Source organism: the organism of the source record quoted next, unplaced genomic scaffold (genome assembly GCF_019419815.1).
Source record: "Pyrus x bretschneideri cultivar Hongxiangsu unplaced genomic scaffold, Pyrus_bretschneideri_v1 Contig22, whole genome shotgun sequence".
Lineage (NCBI taxonomy): Eukaryota > Viridiplantae > Streptophyta > Magnoliopsida > Rosales > Rosaceae > Pyrus > Pyrus x bretschneideri.
In genome coordinates, this window is record NW_025999524.1 from 694434 (window position 1) to 718624 (window position 24191).

General features: G+C 36.0%; 1 protein-coding gene across 1 annotated transcript; it reads right to left on the bottom strand.

The window, feature by feature from the left end:
* Positions 1-2322: 2322 nt before the first annotated feature.
* On the bottom strand, positions 2323-6163 carry LOC103949817 (BTB/POZ domain-containing protein At1g67900). Its single transcript, XM_048585177.1, has 5 exons — positions 5916-6163; positions 5220-5350; positions 5036-5105; positions 3634-4905; positions 2323-3061 (listed from the first exon to the last, which is right to left on the bottom strand). Exons 2-5 carry the CDS (start codon positions 5276-5278, stop codon positions 2564-2566), a joined length of 1899 nt encoding a protein of 632 aa, XP_048441134.1. The 5' UTR covers positions 5279-5350; positions 5916-6163; the 3' UTR covers positions 2323-2563.
* Positions 6164-24191: the final 18028 nt, after the last annotated feature.

The following is a 24191-nucleotide window of genomic DNA, read 5'->3' on the forward strand; positions in this document are numbered from 1 at the left end:
TAAGGCTATCCGCTTTGCGATGGTCCCAAAGGGGAGACGTCTACCGTACGCAACCTTACACTTGTTTTTTGCAAAGAGGCTGTTTCTACAATTCTACTACACGAAATCTGGTTGGTTCTTCTATGGTTTGTGTCTTATTGCAATACTTGAAGCTCTGTGCGTGGCAATGTTTTTCTATACAATTCGACACTTACTTAAGTTCCTCATATAGTGGAATGGCCTTACTAACTGAATGATTGGGGAAAAAAACTTTAAGACAACGAAATTGCAAAGTAAAATACATTTGTTTTCACACAATTATGGAGAATGTGGAGGAAAACTGTAATAAACCATGACGATGGTAATCATATTGAAAATATTGAAAGGACAACGATCTCCGCCACAATTATGTTGTGTCGTGTCACCGACTTAGCAAGTGGCCTCTACTAAGTTCAAACCATACACGGATATTCGTAATTGTAGGTTATTGTTGTATTATCTCGACGTGCGATCCTGCACATCTCGCACATAATTCATTTGGCTTGTATCGAGCCAAACAACACCAAATTATGAAGCACCAAATCAAAGGTTACAAGTACATACGAGAGAAATTCCATCTCTCTCTGTAGTCTGTACTACTTTCCCCAAATAGTAAGTAAGATGTCTGTTTCTGCATGCAGAATTCGATCTCAATGATATATTGGCATCTGACTCACTATATTCCTAATAGCATTCCAACAAGACAATAGCAATGGAATTCCTATTGCTCTAATCATTTTTGGATGGCAAACATGGAACTTTACGTATCAACAGGAGAATGAAAGTGACCCCAATTTGTTCTTGCCGATTGGAAGTCTCAGTTGAATTGCCAAGGATGGTTAAAATTATTGCATGTAAAATCCAAAAGCAAGCAAGGTAACATTTTTGTCTATCGATTGTACTAGTTTCCGCAGATAATCACCAATAACTATTGTGGGCGTCGTTGAGATTATTGCTAAAATATGAAGAAATATTCTGAATTGTATTTGTCTTCTCCATACGGAAGAATATAAATAGGATAACACGCAGCGGATTATACAAATTAAGTCCTAATTCTAGAAAAATCGAATTTACAATAAGTCAACTAAGCTCAATTGTGTTGAGCTTACCTTAACATCCGGCACGAAAGGATGAACGCGCGATAACATAACTGCTTAAAAATTCTTGAGCCGCTCAGTAATTTTGAATTCGATATTTACATTCTAACACGATCGGATGCTCGTATTGTAACATGAGTAACCCTTTAATAGGCGCCAAATAGGCTTTTGACATTATGATTAGTTCCATGCAACACAGCACCAGGTAGTTTGATGTCATCCTCAATTTGAAAAAGATTATAAAAAACAAGAAATTTGAGGTGAATGTGTCGGTCAGTTGATGGGGTATGATTGTTGTAAAGATCGTATTTGTACAATATCATTCAGTTTGGAGATCGTTTTGTCATTTATACGTGTTAAACTAATCAACGGTTTTAGTAATAAGTATCATCTTTACGATGAACTGTTCATTTGTGTTATGCATATGAATAACTAAAACATCTCCCTACTAACTAATTTTTTGTAGGATCAGGATCCTCTCTTGAGCTTAGGAGGCTGAGCCTCCTGAGCAAATCACACAGACCGTTGATTTTTGATCTAACGGCTATAATTATTATAACTTTTAGAGGGGCTCCCTGTTTGTAGCCGTTGGATCAAAAATCAACGGTCCGTGTGATTTGCCTAGGAGGCTCAGCCTCCTAAGCTCAGGAGAGGATCATGATCCTTTTTTGTATATATGATCTTTACATGATGATAAAAATAATGAACGGTTCAAATTATGAGCTCGGACAATATCGTAAGTGATTAGATAAGTAAGTTCCCCATAAGAAGACACAAACATTGTTCATCTAGATTTTACTCCAGGTAAATCATTTTTGTTTCTTCTTGTATGCTTTTTTGACTTCTTTACTTTAAATCCTTAATGGTGCTTTGTTTACAGCAACTTGTCTCAACTTTCCAAAAGATTTCCCCAAACCAACCGAAAAAAAGAGTACATAATTTTTCTGAGAGAAAATATAATTTTCTATTATGCAGTGGAATTTAATTTGCAGAAATTCCAAAACTACAGCAGTGCATTTAGTCAGGTACATGAACTCCCCTCTCACAACACAGGAATAAAATCTGATTAGAAGGTGAGGATCCAATGGAGGTGCAGCTAGGAGACAAAGACAGGTGTTGCAGATTCATGGACAGTGACAACAAAATTGGTCCCACAAAGGGTTTGATCTAGTACAACGAATTGAGATTTGCAGCAGCCACTTGATCATGCCCTGAAGATCTTCTTTCTTATTACAAAAGATTACATGAACATTAACTAATGCACATTGGAATCCTTCTTAATTTTTGTTCCTAGTAAGTTTACAAGGAATGAGGGGAGCGAAAAAGCATAGTATTATATGTTGTTCTTTGGAATATTTGGATTACCGCATTCCAGCTTGGAGAGAACTTACATACACCGAAGATATCACTAATGGTGTGCTAGGGAAAACAAATTATACAAAAATCACTCAGTTCTTTTCACTGCTAGTTCTGTTTATGGACCACAACTTACTGAACATTCTTTTGGGTTTAGCAGGAAGTGAACAAAGAGATTTGAGCTTTGAATTTCTCCCAAGTCCATCAGGATGCATATCATTGTCGTCCAAATCATCGTCTTCATCCAGTTTCATTCGTAAAGTTGACGTCTTTGACTTTGGCGATTTCAGGCCTGAAACGCTCCATTGATCCTCTGCCGGAACAATACTAGCGTTGCTTAGAGAGGGCGGAGGCTTTGACGGATCAATGTTATGCGAGGCTAGCAGAGCCCTAATGTTGCTAGGCAGCTCGGTCACTTTGCCGCCAGCCATGGCGGCTTTAGCTTGCTCAAAGAAAAGAACTTGGACCACCACTCTTAGTGGGAGCAGCTCATTTTGTGCAGCATGCATGCAGACCTCCATTGAGAGCTTTTTGCAGTCTAGAATTCTGCAAAGCCTCTTCCTTTCACTTTTGTTTAGGTCTGGATGTGCCTGATTCGAAGGCATAACAATAATTAGCGAATTTTCTATAAGTAACATCAATAAAGACCAACTCAGAGCATAGAACAAAATTTAATGAAAAGAAATTATGATTAATTATTATGCTATTGAAAATGTGGACTCACCCCTTCTAAATTTCTAGTGGATAAACCTAACCCTAACTTATAACAAGTTGTGATGATGACAAGATTTTAAGGTCAAGAGAGTTGGTTATCTAATGGTGTCCCACATTTGGAAATTTGACAATGAAATATACCTAGAAATCTAACATAATAGTCGTCAGTCCGTCGATGGATAAAACAGACTGTCAATATGTTATGGATAATAGTCAATGTTATTGTCGTCGAAAAATGTGTAGACGTGTTATATTTTCGTTTTCGAACAGACTGTCAATATGAGATGGATAATATGTCAGTGTTATTGTCGTCAAAAAACGTGTAGACACGTTTTATCTTTGTTTTCGACAAAAACAATGCCCTTCCGTTCTCTATGAACGTCCTGTGCAGATAATTTATAAGACAGTAAAACATGAATTGAGGTAAATTTGAGTAACTTGTTATTACCTTGAGGTAAATGTCAATTGCTCTGTAGAGATCATCATGGTCAAGCCTTGCAAACTCTGGTATTGCCTCAGCAATTGCAATGAATTTTGAGAGGGACAGATTGACATCCCGGGCAATCTCCCGAAGATACACATCTATAATCTTAGCCACCTTCAGCTTCGAGCTATGTGACGCCGAGGAAGATCTCCGGCTCTCCTGAAACTCAAAATCAATGTTCTCCGCAGAGCGAGACCTCCTCCTTTCGAAACCAAGCTTGGACCTCGGAGGACTAGTTGGGGGGCTCTGCCCCTGCTGCAAGAAGTGCTCCAAAATTGTCATGACTATGTCCACATCATATCGCGTGTCGCTTTCACACGACGCAGAGGGGATTAGCAAGTCATTGACTGTTGCATCATCCAATTGAAGCCCTACCCTTCTAGCCAACTCCATTTTTGAAGAAGAAGAAGCATTGAGAATGTTGGCTGCCTTTAAAAGTTTAAGCAGAAAGCTAGTGGAAGCAGCACCTTTTTCGACTGGAACTAAACTTACGATGGACTCCAAGATCAACCTATGCTTTGAAGTTAAATCATTGGCCGAGTCTGAATCCGAATCCGACGCTGCTTGTCGATGATCACATTCGTTTTTCGATATTTTAGGCAACCATCGAGCCGCATAAATTTTCAATGCATCTCCAATGAGACTAGAGGGAATTTTCCCACCAGATTTTATAGCAATCATAGTTCTCCAATACAAATCAATCCCCAATTCTGCAATGTCCTCAGCCCACCATCCCCTGCCTGTAGGCCTACTGTTATGCCGGAGGCTCTCGGAGCCATTGCACGACACAATGTCATCTCTGCCCCTCCTGGAATAGCTGTGTGACAGGCTAACTTTGGAAGGGTTTGTGAGGACTTTTGTGGCAATTGCTTCAATGCACCTGGATGTGATTCCAAGCTCCTCCGACCACAGAGGAAATGCCTTCGTGCTCTGAAGCGTGGCAATTGAGTCCCTCCAACCGTGGAGGATGCAGGAGTTGAAGAACACCTCGAGTTTGTATACAAGGTTTCCCTTCTCGACATCCTCGGTCATCTGCAGGTACTCAGCGGCACAGCGAGAAGCGACAATGTTGTAGGCGCTGAGAGTGATAGTGATGCCGTAGCAGAACTTTGCGCAGAGCTCGAAAGCCTCGACGCTACTGGGGAAGTCATGGAGCTGGATTATGTGGTGGTTTGAAGATTCTTGGTACTCAGAGCAGAGCCTCTGCAGCCTCAAACACTTGGATAACAGAGGAAACTGTGTGACAAGTGGAAAAAAGAACAATTTTGAGAAAATCCCATGTGTGACATTGAACTTAAATTACATCAAAACATGAACTTCAAGAAATCCCATAAATTTATTTTTGTGAAAAGTAGTACGTGTGTACCTTGTGAAGCAAATATCTGCTTCCTTTCACTTGAATTATGAGATCACTAGAAACTTCAGAGGAGACTGACCTGAATTGAACAACAAAAAAAAAAAAAAAAAAAAAAAAAAAATATTTAGTACCTCTGATTAATTGAACAAAAATAATTTTCATATTGAATCAGAAAATTCACAAAAAATCTTACCTTACAGCATCAGTAGCGTAGAAAGTATCCGGCCGGGATCCAAGTTTCATAAACTTCATGGCTTATTCCTCTGTTTTCTTCTTATGTGCTCATCAGAAGCTCCTTAACAGATTTTAAACTATAATTTCCCCCTATTTAATTAGAGATTAGTCCAAAGAGAGCTCAGCCTTATAAAAAATAAAAAAATAATAAAAATAAATAAATAAAAAAAACACTTCAATAACAGAAAAGAAAAAGAAAAAGAAAAAGAAACAGAAGGGTTTTGTTGGATGAGATATGGTGATATATATCGAAGAACAGAGGAAACCAAGAGCTATTGTTTTGTGGGTGTGAGAGTAAATGAGTTTTTATATATGTGTGTGTGTGTGTGTGTATATATATAACCAGAAAGTTGTTCAAAATGGCAAAACTCAGACTAAGAGGAGGATCAAATTGAACAACAGCAAAGTCCAGGTCCTATCAGTCAAATTCTATACCCCATGTGACCTGGACATGCAAACAAAGAAACCCAAGTCACTCTGCAATCCCAACCAAATCACACACACACAGCAAATCCCCAACAGGTCAATCAAATTTAAAAAAAAAAAAAAAAAAAAAAAAAACCACTAAACTAAAACTGCTCTAAACCAGTAGACAAATCAAGATTATGTGTAGAGAAAATCAGTAACGGAATGATCTCTCAAGATTGCAAATTACAGAGACAGAAGCTGCTGCCAAACACTGGTGGGTGAATGAAAACTTTTCCTAGAAAATGAAAATTTTCCTGGAAAAAGTAGGGTTTGTGGTAACTCGGATGGGAAAATATGGCATGGCCATGACAGCGTGCATTTTCCCATAGGAAAGTCCCACGTGCTTGTCTAGAGCCCACTTGCGCCCTTCTCCCTTATGATTGCCGCACCATTTTTAAGGGAATTGTGAGCAGTAAGAACCCCTCTTCATTCCCTCTTTTGATTATTTTTGTCAAACACTATTTTATACGCAATATCGTATGTCTCTTTGCTTTGCAATTATTAATTTCTAAAAGGGAAATACCAGAGAGGGTTTGAAATAATTGAAAAGCTAAAAATAAGAGAATTGTTATTAGCATTACAAAAATCTCATTGCGTGCTCCAAATTTTTTATAATGAGAAAGAAAAATACACTTGTGAATTGTATTTATACTTTTGAATTAAAAACAAAAAAACAAAAAAAAAATATAATACAGAAATAGTTAGCAATGGCCCTATGAAATAAAGTGTCGTAACTGCCCTTGTGTTCTGCTGCACTATCGAAACTACCCTTTTATTTGCATTTATAGCATATGGCCCATGAATGTGAAACTTTGAATATTATTGGTGTGTGACATGAAAAAGCATGCATGAATTATGAACATGATGTTATATATATAATGGGGCAAATGATAGCTTTCTTTGGTCCTAAACATTATTTAATTAATGGGATATAAATCATATTCCATGAATTATGAATATGATGTTATAATGTGGGCAAATAATATCATATTTTGGCAGTTGAAGGTCATCCTACCACACTATTTCACATCGGACTATTAAAGGTTTGAGATTTTTTTTTCTTTTGTTCATATTTGTGTACATTTCTTGATACATGATCGTAACATGAGCTACTGACAGCAATGTAGGGCCACAATAGTGTAAGCATACGACTTATACCTAGTCAGGGGATATAAACTGTACCTCTTGTAATACCAAAAAAAGAAAAAAAGAAAAAAGGAAGATAAAAAATACATGAAAAAGAAGGGTGACATAAATCTTATCCCTCTAGAAATGAAAACAAAAAAGATACAAAGAAAAGAAATGGAACATGAAACCTAACCCCTCTAAAGCCAAAACTAAAAGGTACAGCACCACAAGATTGGGGGGGGGGGGGGGAAAAGCCAGAAAGTGAGACAACCTATATGTTGGGATGCATATTAATTTGAGAAGCAGAAGTCAGGCAAGCCAACAAAGTTTGAAAATAAAGCAGCACGAGCCGCCGACGGAGGGAAATCATGCCATATCAAAGTTGAAGAAGACAAACCCATGTTAGCAAAAGTATTTGGAACAACATATTTTTTATGATATATGTGAGAGGCATAGAATGTCATCTTCCGAACACGGTCCAAACAAATAGACCATTGTGTACGAAGAGGCCAAAGAAGATTAAAACAAGTCAATTGAAGATTGAAAATAAGACAATGTGCCAACCCCACTAACATGCAAACTCTACCCCGATAATAATTGCTGAGAATTTAGGGAAAAAAAAAGAACTGCGATGATCAATCCATTGCCAGAAACCACCAACAAACTGACTATATACAGCAATCCTTGAAAACTCATCCATAAGCAATAGGACTAGATTTTCCCTTCGACAAACCATCTGTATTAAGTTCAATCCAAGAAAACCAAGGAGGCAACCAAATCATAGGAAGAATAGTAGGCTCCTCACGAGAGATAGGTCGGATCCCCAATAAAGAAATGATACGAGTGTCAAAGACTTAGAAGTGACCAGAAATAAACTCCCTACATTGAGGGTTTGCAAAATTTATAGACATGCAAATACAATGAAAAGAGATTGGTTTACACTACAAAAAAAAAACATATTTCGAGCTTTTTAAATAGTCGAAATAGTAGAAAGACCCGCAAAAATCCACAAATTGTGCAACTGTTGGAAAAAATAAATTGTAATATAGAGAAAATAATGACTTAAAAAAAAAAAAAAAAAAAAAGCAGCATGAGTCGTTGACAGACAAAAAAGTTTGAGCCCCTTGATATATGATCAATCTAAAGTTTGGGGCCCTTGGGAAAAAATTAAACTGTAATATATGATCATATGATTCTACTAAGTGGCCCTTGGTAGTTGAACTAACCTCATAGAAAGTAACATTGGTATTGTTTATCCATAATTTTTTTTTTTCAGTTTTTCTCTTTTTGCCTAGACAAAGTTTGGGCGGGTTTAGGGCGACTCTCATATATGCCAAATATCCACCGGAACTCACGAGAAATGCACCGATATTATTATGTTACCAAGTCCCAACACACTCTCAGGCAACTCCAACTTCACTTTAACAGATATTATTGTTGTCCAATAACGGTTTAGCTTTATAGTGAGGAAGGACCAGAATCGCTTTTAGGATTTATCCTATGCACTTCTTGAGGGTGTGAGGAGCATATGCTGCACCTTCCCCTATCATAAACGGTTGGTTACTTGCAAACAAATTATAGGTCAAATGTGTAAAGAGAGGTAGATTTATCAAAAGAGAAGTGTCGAAGGGTTTGTCTACTTAAGTGTTGCACCTGCACTATATTCATGCATGATAACGGAGGAGAACAACCCATTTTACGTTAAGTCCCGATCAATGTCCTCCATATAACACAATCTAAGCTTTGTAATAGCTCGATCAATGTCCACCCTTTGTTTCGTTTTGTTTTAATCCTTTGTGACAGTGGTCCATGCCTACCTCAAATTTAGGCAATTGGCACTTTGCGACATTTGATACTTGGGGCAAGTGGCAATGCAAAATATAAGAGAAATTTTTACGTATGTTGAGAACACTTGTGATATAATGTATCATTTTACGTGTTATAATATGAGTGTATGAGAATGATAGAATTGATATGTCTCACTTATAAAATATATTAATAACAAAACAGATACACATATTATAATTCAAATAAAATAATAACATTACATTATGGTGTTCTTAATAACGAGAAGTCTCTCCAAATCTAGGGCAACTGGCAAGTTCGATATTTTACCCGTGAGTGGAGGGTAAGGTGTGGAATGAGTGGTGCTGAATGCTGGTAAAGGTCATTGTGAACGTAAGTTGATGTCCACCCTACGTGAGAAAGAGGGTGAACCACAAATGCCGTAATGGTCCTCTTGATGCTGCCCAACGGGGTGGCCAACCGACAATATGGGACCTCCAATAGGCCCAGATTCCTCTATGTGCTTCACTACTTTTCTTTTGTACATGGGACCCTCATTGTCTAATACTTGGGGCCCTTTACAGTTTGCAACTTTGCATGTAGTAGACGACTGCAGTTGCCAACCAGTTCTAAAATCTGAACGGGTTTCGGCACTACACCTTCAGACTCTCACACTGACTTTCACTTCCCTCCGAGATTCCTCATACTATAAATCCTAATGTAACCAAACCAATGATTTTCTTGTATGATTTCCTCCACAAAATTTACCACCATTTCATTACCAAGTAATGGTTGGGGAAAATTATCAAACATGCCACAACCTTGATAAAGAGATGTGCCAAACGATAACCTTGAAGCACAAACTAAATTAGAATCCACTACAGAATATAAAAAAATCTCAAAGTTTAGTGAATGAATAATATGAAAGATAACAAACTCTAGCAACTTAAAAGTTCTTTATATAATGCCTAGCCCTAAGCTTTCTAGAAGTATGTGTGTGTGTGTGTGTGTGTGTATAACTAATTACGAAGGTAACAAAAAAAATGACCACATCCTAAAATCTCAAAAGGCTGATACAGCGTAATAACTAGAGAATTCGGCAGAAAAAGCCCCATATATCACATGCTTCATAGCAAACCAATGAGTTGTGCTTGTGATACCACTGTCATGAGTACAATATAGAAATATGACTATTGTATTGATTTGTTTAAAATTTTATAATATATATAGGTTGCATAAATTTTTATTTAGGTAGGAATTCAACATTAATCAATTGGAATTACATTCTTATATACAATAATTATGGAGATTATTCCAGATTAATTTCCTTAATTTAACAATATATTCTCTTCGAAACAGTTAGTCATGCATGAGCCAAATTGGACACCGAGACTCAAATACGCAAACCTTTAATCTTTCATATTTGCAGTTTAAAATTTGATTTTCAATCTATTCGGACATCTGATTCACATCAAAACATATATGTATTAATATATTAATGTCGTCATGACCATAAATTTAAATCACGCATTTGGCAACAATCATCGATCGGAAGCACGGAACGGTGAGGCAAGCTGAGATTCATAAAAAAACACAAGGACCCCACGAATTGTATGCATACAAACCCTGTTATCAAAGTGAGAGTTTATGAGAAGGGGCACCACAATCCCACATTGGAAAAGCTGAAAAAGAGTGTGGTCAGTGCACTGGGGGATATAAGACGGTCCCTGCTGTAACTATGAATGATACAACTCATAAGGTCTCGAACGCAACAAGATTGCACCACAAGAATCGTATCTGGCTCACTTGAATACGTACAAAATTTGATGTGCCAGAAAAACTAATAAAAAGATCGATGAAAGTAAGAGACAGACAGAGACAGTGATTACACAAAAAACTGTGCATGCTTGACATTTGATCTTTCATGTGAGCCTAACAAGGCTTTCGCGCGATTGGATTGATAGTTGCAAGTGACCTTGGCCCTGACTGACCATATTTAATCAGTGTCTCATCTCATTTAATTTTCTCTTGTTTTATTAGGGTTTTATTATTTTTTAGTGCCTAAACTTTTACTTGTATTCTAATGATTCAGGAGAACTTCCATGGAATGAAACACCACGGTTAAGAAGTATTTGTTTTATATAAGTTATTCTCTTAATTCAATACATAAACTATATTTTGTTTCAATTTAGTCCATGATTAATTTGTTACCGTACAGTATTGTTCTTTAATCATCTACTAATATGTTCTCTCAGGTTATACGAGACATAAATTTCGTGATGATGATCTGTCTCTTTCATACAATATTTTTAATTTCTTTTGCTGAATGAGAGCTTGTAAATGAACAGAGAAAGCATATAATTACTGCGTCATGCTTAATTATTTTGGTTTATAAAAACATGAGACAGTTGATTGCAGTTTGGCATGCATATCACGTTCATAGTTCTTCCCCAACAAGGTATATATTCTTTATTAGGTAACTATTTAATAGGTCAGAATCTAACGTCAAAGAACCCTGAAAAAAAGGCTAACTTCCAAAACGAACAGTTAATCATTTCAGGGATCCCACAGGGCCACAGCCACTCCAGGGCTGCTAAGCAGCTGCAGCCTGCAATTATATGATTTGATCGTACCATTAGATTCTCTATGATTACTAATAACAGTGTTGTTATCGAGTTCGATAATGAGACGTGAAGAGGAAAACAGCAACAAAAATTCAAATGTACAATAATACATGGCCTGTCGTATGCATTGTATTTTTAACTTAATTTACGTTACAACTAGAAGCGGAACAAAGATAAATTCAAAGAAAATGACGAGAGTTTCATGGGTTATAAAAAGATGCATGGTGACCCATTCTTAGATTTATCAAAAATGTATCAAAAATGTTATTCTTGCAATCAAGTAATCAAAAGATGTATGGTGACCCATTCTTAGATTTATTATCAATAGATATATTTTAGTATTTTAATATCTATCTTAAAATTGAATCCAAATGATCAGTGACCATAAATCTTCATTATCAAGTGACCAACCAGACTCTAGTGCGTATGTTCCATTTTGCTCTAAAAAAATTCATAAATTATTAAAATTCAAGAGTAGGGCCAGCAAGAACAATATAAAGGAGCATTTTTGCTCACTACCATAAACTACGGTGTATGCTCACTATACACCTAATGACCTGTCATGTGCCATTTCACTTAACTTTGGTTATTTAAAAAAAAAATTGAAAAAATAACATTTAATGTGAAAGTTAACTAAAATTAAGTAGAATGATATGTGGCAGATGATCAAGTGTGTAGTGCGCATATACCATAGTTATAATGGTGAGCAATAATGCTTCCATAATATAATTAAAGTACTTTCTTAAACACTTTCTCTTTGTTGAATTAAAAAATGTCAATTGCCGCATTGTTCTACAAGGGCAAAAAACTAATGATAGAGCCATTGACGATCCAACTAGATGGAGGGCGAATGTTTAGAAAAACATAAATACTTCTCTATTCTTACGAAAGACTTTTTTTCTTTTCTTTCTCATTCGTTACGTGATATTTATATTATATTAAAAATTCTCTTTTGAAGTAATTTAAAAGGTAAATTGCATGATAAATTGATAATGACCTTTTTATTTTTCACTATACATGAATAGAGATTTGTTTTTTATGAATACCAGAAATACAATTTATATAATGTACTTTTTTCACGTGTTATAATAAAGTTAATTTACATACAAATAACCAAATACCATATACTATGGATTAATTGGTCTCTGATTTTCTGTATTAGATGGTTTAATCACAAAGTAATGGTTGAGATTCAAGGGACAATTAGTCAAAAACAAGAGGTTAAAAGCTTGAAAATCACAGTTGTAGTTGGTAAATGATGAGGAACATCTCGCTTTCCTAAGATACCCACCCTCCCCTCCCCTCCATTTTGTCAAAGATTCGCGTGCAACACATGTAATAGGCAGGATAAGTGTGACATGACAAATGTGTTTTTAGCCTTTGCATATTATTGAATATTGACCTTGAAAATAAAATAAGGTGATGATATAAACTCCTGTTTATATGCATAATTAGTACTAATCCAATTATCTTAAGCATGCTTTTCCTCTCAAGGCTTCCTTCGACATAAAAAGATCTACATCATCATGCATGGCATCTTTTCTTTCCTGTTTGCTGGCTGGCTTTAAATTCACACTCTAGGTCTGCATTAATGCTCAAGACCCAATGAAACCAAAGTTACTTTTGCGCATAGTAGAATAGATTTAAATGTCTTCATTTTATCAAAGATAGAACTAATGTCTTCTCATTTGACCAATGATTTCTTTTGTTGTATATAGTCTACATAGATTTATTAGGAGTTCAAAAAAAAAAAAAAATTAGGAATTGTTTTTGACGTGTCTTTACCAACTAAATATTGTTTAGGGTTTTTCACGCATGTTTACTAACTAGTTCTTAGTATATAATTTTATTTATTTTTTGAATGTTGGAAGAGATCATAAATTTGACTTTTCTTTTTCAATTAAGCAACGTTAAAGCTAAATAAATAATAACAGACTACTCAAAGCGAGGAATAAAACCACATAATAATAGAGTCAAGGCTTTGCAATTGATCAGTGATCATGAACTAAACAAAAACTTAATTAGAAAAGTCACAATGGTGCTTTCTCCATTCCTTGATTAAGACTACCAAATTGACAATAAGAATGTATGTATTTTCAAAGTTTGGCTGCCTCCTCCATTCCTTTATCATTCTTTATAGTTTATGTAGATTTGTCTTACTCCCAAAGGGGATCCTTTATCGTGATGCCGTTCTAAGATTTGTAGCTTTCCTTTTTCAGACAGAGTCAAATGTTGATCTCTTTTGTTTACTATAAACTCTTTTTGCCTCGTAGGTGCAATATCATTGCTCTAATCTTCGATCATACCTCAATCAACTTTTTCATTGTTTGGCCTAACATTGATCAGTCTACCTCATGTCTATCGTAAGCAGGGTGTTTATAGAAAAAAAAAAGTTATACACATGCACGCAAAGGAGCACTTAAACGCATAGACAAGTAATTACTGTCATATATAGATTTAAGGTTTATGACACTGTTGTTGTGATGTGACACACAATTTCGACGTAAATTCTTTGGGGTACCAAACTATTGCCATTTTTGTTGAGGTTGTGCGACTCTATCCATGTTATGAGCGCCAGTACGAAATGTAACACAATAATTTATAATATATAACTTGGAGGGTGCCCTTCTAATTGCATAGCAAAACATAGTGTTGAATAAAACCTAACATCTAATGGATGAATTACTCTATTTTTTGAGTAAATATGCATAATTTCTTGTTCGAACACGAGCAAGATTTTAAGCTGAAGGCTGAGAGGTTGAAGTAAACTTTGTTGATGCGCCTTCGAGATATTTCCACTAGTAAGTTTGTACGCGTACCATATTCCATTCCCCGCAAACCCTAATTTTACACATGTTTGTAGCAGTGTGTTCCACCAAAATGGTGAAAGCAAAAGAAAAGCAGCTCATCTTGGTATGGATTTATATCAACTTTATTAAAGGTGTTAGATTAACATAATCTGAACAAAATATACTAATTCGTTTCTCTATGTTGACGGGGTGGGGTTAAGATAAACTCGATCTTGCTGATGATGAGATCAAGCATACGCGTGTTATTCAACTCCCAGTCTGCTCCCATTGCGCTTTCGGGTATAAAGCTTGAATTATTGCATCATTCATGGGTAACATCTCCCATATATATATATATATATATATTGATAAATATCACCAAAAGCTTAGTTGACCCAAAAAAAAAAAAAAACCCCCGAAAATCAGATGGTGGTTTTGAGGTTGGTATAAATTCCAGGCAATGCTTGGATGAGAGATTTCTAGCTAGGCCATAAGGGATTGATGCTTAGTTAGTACGTAAGAATCATAAAATGTTAGAAGAAAAAATCGAAATGCATTGTATGAGTTTCGTAAATGACTCATTTTAAATAAGGATTTGCAAATCTCTCTCACTTAACTTTAAAATGGTCATAAGATGTATTTCTAATTTCTTATATCTAACATTTTATGATCCATTCTTTACTAACTTGATCTCAATCCATTAAAACTTGAAAATTCCTCACACTATCACAACCTAACGGAATTGTTTTAAACCATAAAGTTGGCATATAATAATATACCAAAGCATAATACTAGTCTATATTTTCAAATTTTAATAGAGGAGGTATATATATATATATATATATATATATGTATAGTATGTATGTATATAACCCACACAAAGAAAAAGATAGTAGTAATCATTGAGGCCCCATTCATTAGCAATGAACACCAAATAGCAAGTCTTGGTCAACTTTGAGTAAATTAATTAAAGTGGGAAATGAAAGAAGGGGAAGAAAAGCTTTGATAGGGTTTGGAATGCTAATTGGGGTTGAGGGAATGGCACCTGTACATGATGTGAGTATTCTTTCCTTTATTTGATTTAAGGTTTAGCCTTTTGAGATCTCTCATCTTATTATTCACAGTGGACCTTATTGTGGCTGAAACTGCATATGGTGTAGTGATTAGGTCACACAACAGTAATGTGCTTGATGAATTCTATTGGACCACCATATGTGTACGGGCAGGTGTCTGTAATAAGTGTAGAGTATTGCTCTTCCACACACCCATATGGCAGAAAGTTGAAGATGAAATTGTTAAGATTTCATATAGACGGGTCATCAGTTCATCATCAATCACATCAAATACTCTATTTTAACTATTTGTGCAATTTAATATGTGCGAGATTTCATTACAAAAGATTTTAGTGTAATATAAGAAATTATTCGACCTAAGTTAAATGTCATTCAATCATATTTTCAACGTGAGACTCATTATTCAACAGAAATTGCTTTGAAAAGAGAGTTCTTCGTGTTAACACATATTATTGGCACCAGTGTGAGTGAAAAGAAACTTGAAGTCATTCCAATCGGAGGAGAGTTTTCAAACATATTTCCCGATTGAAGAAATTTCAGGGTCACCAAACCCTTATACCTAGCAAAGTAGCTAGTTATAACCAACTCAATCTATTAAATGATCAATTCGGTTCGATTACATTCACTATAAGCTGGTTTGATTTGGCTGGTTTGAGCAATTCCGCTGAAATTCTGTCCAGTCGATGCAGACCTGGCTAGGTTAAAGTATGTCAGCCCTCATACATGAATAAAGCAGTTTGTCTAGTCAAAATTAATTAAACAACATGATTATCTTAATGTTCAATCAGAAGTTGCATGCAAACTTAGTGGAATGTGATGAATCTTGATACTACCACAGAAGACTACAAAAGGAAGGGGCTGATATAAAAAGCAGCCACCAGAAATTGGGCTCCATTTTACAGTACACAAAGCGCTGTAGACGCCCAGATAAATGGGTGACAACACTATCCCACATGACCATGCAAGCACATATGGTACATATCAACAAGACTGAGAACGACAGACCCAACTCAATATCTAGCACATGCCATCCAAACATGTGGATACTGTCTCTGAATATTGTCACATTAGCTTTTGCTTAATGCCTTTGTTATATCAAATTCCTCAGTAGGAACCAGGCGGCCAGTTGGTGAGGGAACATTGACAAACCCTCACACCAAAACTGTTCAAATTTCACACGTGCGGCCTTGCATGTACATAACCCCCCCCCCCCTGACGTTTGTCTGTGACCGTCGCGTGCCAATATTGTCACTGTGTCGCATGGGATTTCGCCGGTGGTTGCCTCAACATACTAGCCTCTTCACAAGCTCTCGCGCATGCTGAGATTTTTATTTATTTTTTATCACCCGCGCTTTGCTTAGTTTAGTCTAGGGAGAAAATGTTCTAATTAAGTAGTCTTAGATAGAGATTGATTGTACCATGTAACAAGGGTATATCCCATTTTTCTCACCCTCATATTACTGATATATTACCAGTTATATCCAAGATTTGGGCGTTAATTTGAGACCAAAGTTTTGATAAGTTTATCAGATTATTGGGCTTTAGATTTTCTTGGGCTAATCTTGGGTTTTGTGTTTGGTTGATTTTTCAGTTGTATATTCTTGTTGGGCAAATGTAACAATTATTGGACCGACACCCACTGGGCATAGAAAAGAGACAAAAGCATGGTGCCAAGAGAGAAAGAAGAGCATAGCAGAGGCCACAAGGCCATATGACCCAAACAACGTGGAGGCCTGACTTCTTCGGTATGGAGTTCAAAGCTGACGTTGGCCTTTATAGCATTACTATCTTATTCAGACGTAATGGGAAGCCTCACTGTTTGACTTTGAGTTGTATATAACAGAGCAATTGATACGAGTGTTTCCCTCAAAATGCATGTCGAAATGTTTTTGCGAGAAATATTTCTGCGCATAAGCGATTTTGGTTATCTTTTAGCTGTATTAGCCAACAACATGGACATTTTGGTAGTAATTTTTACCCTCCGGCTTGTTTTCTCCTTCTACTCGTTAACTCTCTGGATATATTCAATCTAAAAACTAGACAAAGAGTGCAAACGAAGAAAAGAGAACTGAGAGACCTCTGTTTAACGCTTTACCTTCACCTTCGTCTAGTAGCCTCCAAAGTCTAATTAGTCGTCGCCCCCAAGTTAAAATTTTATAGTAAAAGTGGAGGAGGTTCAAAAAATAAACATGCATGCATGGTAGGAAAATTGGATAGTACGTAACGATTGATGTGAAAACATCAAAGACGTGGAAATTTTTTTAGAGAAATACTGGTATTAAACGAACATGACAATAAGAACAAACCCGCAAGGAGCCAGCGTCCTGGGCATAATTACAAACCATCCAACTGTTTTGTTGTTTAAAAAGATTGGATAGAGAAGCAATCTAGTGTCCACACAATGGAACATGCCTTAATTATATAACCTAACTTGTATTATTATATATGCATATTCATCTGGTTCCAGCTTTATAGACACAAATTGTATTAACTATGTTTCATTTGATGTTATTCGCATATAATTTGACAGATACGTTAATTTGTTCCTTGTAAATTATAGAGTCGATTCTTAATCTTGATGCTTTAGTGGTATGACCAAGAAAGCTACTTAATATTTCCAATGGATGTAAACACTGAATTATGATACATTTACACATAGGAGTTGAGGATTTAGATTAAGACACAGTAAATTAGCCATAATATTTTGTAACTAATCCACCTACGAAAATACAGTCTAAAACTTCTTATTTATAAGGAAACTGAAATATTATTAAAATTTAATACTTTGAATTAAATTGTTTTAAAACACATTGAACTATCAATTAGGGAATATTTTTGCTACCCACAAGTGATGATAATGCTCATTAACCTATTTATTATCGTTTGATGAGTTTAAATTTTTTTATCTGTATAGTGGAAAACACAAATCTTAAAATTTAAACTCATCAAACAATGATAAATAAAGTAATGACCATTACCACTACTGCCTGTGAGCTGCACTCATCAAGTACTTTGAGACCATTGGGCATCTAAATTGCTTTTGTTCTCCTTTATCCAGCAGGTAGAAATGCATTTCCAGATTTTGTAGTTCAAGCCTTTTTATTATTTTATCTCGAATTGTCCCCTTTTATTTGAATGAAAAGTATTCCCAGGTCAGTATAAAAAAAATAAAATTAAAAACTATTTATATGTCTATCTTCCTAAAGAGAAAAACGAATATCAGATTGAAAAATAATATAAGCACATGACATGTTACTGGAAAGCCAAGCAAAGCTGGTCTTTGGTTGTCCCGTATTTGTTTCTCCCCAAATTTTTCATCACCCTCCTAAAGTTTGAGTGAAGACCTTACACCAACTTACTCTTGAGGAAATTAACACCAAGTGGCAATATTTTATTTGTAATCGATAAAACCTCTATTAGGGTTTGTGCTTCTTGTCAATCAAAATTTAGGTCATCTCAAACCGAAAACTGGCCAGAGGGCTCGTTTTAACCCTCTAGTTCTCCAAGAAATTAATATTTTAATGGACAGTGTAAAGTCATATTTCTTACCATCTCCAACTGAGGGCCAAAGGACCATAAGGCCAAACATATTATTTAAATTTAAAAACTACAACAACTTAAATTAAATGCACATTTACCATCTCTAATAGGAAGCTTATATTTGGGGCACCCATTATATTTGTCCCACATCGGAAGAGAATTGAGCAAGCAAAAGCTTGCATGTGTAGCACCCATTATATTTGTCCACATTGGCTGTGGGAGAGGTTTGAGCAATCAAACATGCTTATAAAAGCAACATACCCACATAGAACCAATCACCTTTTTGGGCTTTAATTAAATATTATTTTTAAATTTTTGGCAAAAAAAAAAAATTGAAAAAAACTAAAGAAAAAAAAATTCAAAAATAACGGCTAGCTTCAATTTTTTTAGCCCTACCCGGGGCCGGCTGGTTGGCTCATTTGGGCTACCAGGTTAGGCCTTTAGCCCTTTTTTGTCCAGTGGGGCCCATTAGCCCTTTGGCCTGGCCCTCGGTTGAAGACGATTTTAGGGCTATTTTCAGCCCTCTGGCTCTCTAGACCATTCAGTTGGAGATGACCTTATAGTTGGTAATGGCGAATGTGTTCAATATTAACCATGTCAGCAGTGCCACGTTAGTTGCTTAAGACATAAGTCGGTGTAATTGAGATGTAGTATAAAAATTGATTTCCCTCCATTGTATATGTAGTATAAAAACTGATTTCCCTCTCATTGTATATGTAATAAAGTCGGTTGTATTCTAAGAGAACAGTTATCAAATACACAAAGCTTCTCTCTTCCTTCTTCTTCCTCAAGGTTTTACTTTTGGGATTTTCTGATTCTTTTAGATTTGTATAGCTTAATTCATAGTGTTATCATGGTATCAAGATCCAGTCTCACTCGCGCAGTTGTTCTGGTTCTGGGTTTTTCACTCTCATATTGCTGCTCTGCATGTTGATTGAGGTGATTGCATTCTTGAACTTTTCTTCTGTTAAAAGTTGATTGGAAGATTTTTCTTTAGAAATTGATATTACATTGAAGGCCGATGCCATATTAGAATGTTATATGAAGAATGTATGATGATTTGTTTGAAGGCCGAAGCCATAATTCTTGATTTTGTGAAGATTGTGTTGATTCTTGAAGGCTGATGCCAAAGAAGTTGAGATTTCTTTGATTCTTGCATAGTTTCTTAGTATTGTGTTGGTAGTTGATCTATTTACTTGATTGTAGTGTTCGATTTGTGCGATTTCTCATCTAGGTTTTTCTTGCCGCTTCATTTGAGGTCTGTAATTTTTTTTTTTTTTTTGGTTGTAAAATGTTTAAGTATTTCTACAAGTTAATTGCGGCTATCAAGATGACTTATGTGAAAATTGAAAGTCTACTGGGCATGATTACCATCAAATTGAATGATGATAATTTCATCAAATAGAGCTATCAATTATGTTCTGTTCTTCGTGGTTATGATCTTCTTGATCATTTCATGGGAGAGTCTGTTTGTCCTCCAAAATTCGTTCTTACTCCTGAGTTAGGTGTTACCAAGGAGATTAATGATTCATAGAAAGAGTGGTTTAAGACTGCTATGGCTTTGTTGAGTCTTCTAATTGCCACATTAAGTGATGATGCCATTGAGCATGTTGTTAGATGTCAAACTGCTATGGAAGCTTGGAATGCATTACATGATAGATATATGTTAGTTTCTAAAGCTAGCATCAATCATTTGAAGGCTGAATTACATACTATGCAAAAAGGGGGCGATACTATTGATACATATCTTTTGCGGTTGAAAGCTATTAAGGATCAGTTACAAGTTACTGGAGAAAAAGTGACTAGTAATGATCTCATTATTGCTGCTCTTACTGGATTACCATTTGATTATGATGTGATTAGAACTGTCATTTTAGTTAGAGACTCACAAATCACTCTTAAGGAGTTTCGAGCACAGTTAATAGGGGCAGAAAAGACTATTGAAACTAGAGTGCAAACTTTAGTTCAGAATATGACTGCAATGTATGTTAATGCTCCTTCTCCACATGGTAATGCTGGTAGCAGCTCTCAACCTCCATTTTCACAACCCTATGATAACACATTTCCACATTCTGGTTCTTCTTCCATGTCTTGGCCACAACAACCTTCTGCTGGTGGTGCTAAGACTTATAATGGTGGAAATTCATCTAATGGTAATCATTTTCAGTTTAATGATAGTTCTAATGGGGGCAGGCCTTTTCATGGTAACAATTACAGACCTCGAGGCAATAGAGGTTATAAACCACAGTTTAATGGGTCTAGAAATGGTAATACTTGGCAACCTTGATCTGGTAATTCTTCAAATAGGTTTGAACAAATTCCTGAATGTCAAATCTATTCAAGGAAGGGTCATGTAGTTGTCACTTGTTTGTATCGAAATGATGGCACTACTAATCAATACCCTTAAGAGTGTCAAATTTGTGGAAAGCGTGGACATATTGCTCTCAATTGTAGACATCGAGGCAATTATGCTTATCAGGGGTCTCAACCTCCTGCTTCATTATCTGCACATTATGCCTATTAAGGGTTTACTGTGTCTCCACCACAGTTTCCTTATTCACCTGATTTGACCATGTCTCTTCACCACAAGTTCATGTGTCTGTTCCCTCGCATCCATATGGTTCTACACAACAATTTTCTTCTCATGTTGGTTATTAAGCTATAAGTATACCGAGTTCCCATGCAAGTGCATCTGGAGAGTCTTGGATTGATGACACTGAGGCTTCTCATCACATGACTCCAGATATCACTGTTCTCCATCGGGCTGCACCTTATGAGGGTACTGAGAAGATCATTGTTGGAAATGGTGAAGGTTTGCAAGTTCAGAATATTGGCAATAAGGTTTTACACACACAGTTACATGACTTACATCTTAAACAGATTTTACATGTTCCCATGTTAACTGTTAATCTTCTATCTATCAAAAAGTTGTGTAAAGATAATCACAACTGGTTTATTTGTGATGATATTCAATTCTTTGTGCAGGACAAGGCAACAGGGGCAATCCTCTACTATGAAAAGAGTAGCAAAAATGAGTTGTTCAAGATTCCTGTGTATATTTTTCCTACATTACTGAATCAGGGTATGCATTCTTATGCATTTTTGGGGCATGTTGTCAAAACTTCTCTCTGGCATCAAAGACTTGGTCACCCGTCTAATGACATATTAACTGCAATGCTTAGAGAATCAGATATATCTTGTGTTCCTAATGAACTTGTAAAAATCTGTTCTCATTGTCTTAGTGGCAAAATGAGTAGGTTACCATTAGGACAGATAGAGTTGATATTCCATTTTGTAAGATCCATAGTGATGTTTGGGAGCCCTCTCCAGTTGTTTCTCTTGAAGGTTACAGATATTATGTTTCCTTTATACATGAAGCTACTAGATTTGTATGGATCTATCCTTTAATCAATAAATCTGAGGTTTTTGATGCATTTGTAAAGTTTTGTGCTTATGTCGAGAATCATTTTCATACCAAGATCAAAGTTTTACAATATGATGGCGGTGGAGAGTTTCTTAGTAATAGTTTTAAGAAGTTTTTGGATACTAATGACATTATACATTTTATGTCATGTCCATATACTCCCCAGCATAATGGATTGGCTGAAAGGAAGCATCGACATCTTATTGAAACAACTATTACCTTGTTGTCAGTTGCTAAGCTTCCTCACAAATTCTGGTTTTATGCAGTGTCCCATGCAGTGTACTTGATTAATCGGATGCCTTGTAAAGTGTTACAGATGAGTTCACCATTTCAGCAGTTGTTTAACAAGAAACCACAGTTATCCAGTATGAAAGTATTTGGTTCAGCCATATATCCATACCTCAGACATTTTAATGTGCATAAATTGCGATCTAGATCTGTTTAATGTGTCTTTTTGGGATATTCACCAGGATATAAGGGTGCTATTTGTTATAACATTGAGACAGGGAAGATCATTACTTCTAGGCATGTTATTTATGATGAAACCATTTTTCCATACAATGAAATACCTAGAAATTCTGGTACTACTTCATGTCAGCCATCTTCTTCCAGCATTAATAGACTTATAATTGTTCAGTTACCTTTAGTCAATTTTCTATAGAGGTAATTGAGCCTGTCAATTATGGAGTGTCCTTTAGTCAATCACTTAGTCCATTGGTACAATCTGGTGACATTAATGGTGATAATTCAGCTCATAATGCACATGAATCCAGTTCCAATGATAGTTCAGCTAATAATGCACAGGAATCCAGTCACAATGCTACTCTTTCCAATGTTAATGCCCTGTTGCCTGTCCTTCAGCCTACTCAACTTCAGGTTGTTTTGCCAAGTATCAATTCCTCATCTTCTTCAGGTTTAGAGCGAGTTATTCATTCTTCAGGAATTCAGACAAGATTATGCACAGGAACAATCATTAGACATGATTATTCAGCTTTCAGTGTAATGTTTCTTACAGTTCAGTCATTAACTTTTGATGGTGATGATCATTTTTCAGAAGGCTTTACTTTTCCTGCCGATATTGTTGATGCTTCAGAACCATCAACTTTTAGACAAGCATCTCAAATACCTCAATGGCAAGTGGCAATGCAGGAAGAATTTGATGCACTTCAAACTTAAGGTTCTTGGGTTCTAGTTCCTTCTTCTGGTGATAAGAATGTTATAGGAAGTAAATGGGTATATAAATTAAAGAGAAATAATGATGGTTCAGTTTCAAGATATAAAGCCCGATTGGTCGCACAAGATTTTAGTCAAGAACAAGGGCTTGATTATACCGAAACATTTAGTCATGTTGTTCGCCATACGACTGTGATTAATCTTGTCTTTAGCTGCAACACATAAGTGGGATCTTTGACAATTAGATGTTAAGAATGCTTTCTTGCATGGTGAATTGCAAAAAGAGGTTTATATGAAGCAACCTTAAGGATGTATCAATCCTCAGTTTCTCACTCATGTTTGTAAACTAGTGAAGTCCTTATATGGTTTGAAGCAAGCTCATTGGGCTTGGAATGCTAAATTCACTAGTTATTTACAAGCAATTGGCTTCCAAGTCTCTGTTTCTGATTCAAGTCTCTTTGTCAAGGTGGTTGACACTTAGGTTGTTATCCTTCTTCTATATGTGGATGATATTATCATCACAGGATCTAGCATTCAGTTAATCCAGTATGTGATTCATACTCTTAGTGAAGTCTTTGATCTTAAAGACATGGGGAAATTGGCCTATTTTCTTGGTCCTCAAGTTACATATAAGTCCAATGGTGATTTGTTTATCAATCAGGCTAGATATGTGAAGGATCTTCTTCACAAGGCAGGCATGAATGATTGTAACTCCTATTATACACCATGTAAGCCTCATAACCAGGTTTTGACTTCAGAAGGAACGTTGTTGCCAGATCCTACCTTATAAAAGAGTCTTGTTGGGGCTCTTCAATATCTAACTTTCACACGGCCTGACATAGCATTTGCTATGAACACCATGTGTCAGTATATGCATGCTCCTACAGATATTCATTTGGGAATGGTTAAGAGGATTCAGCGTTTCCT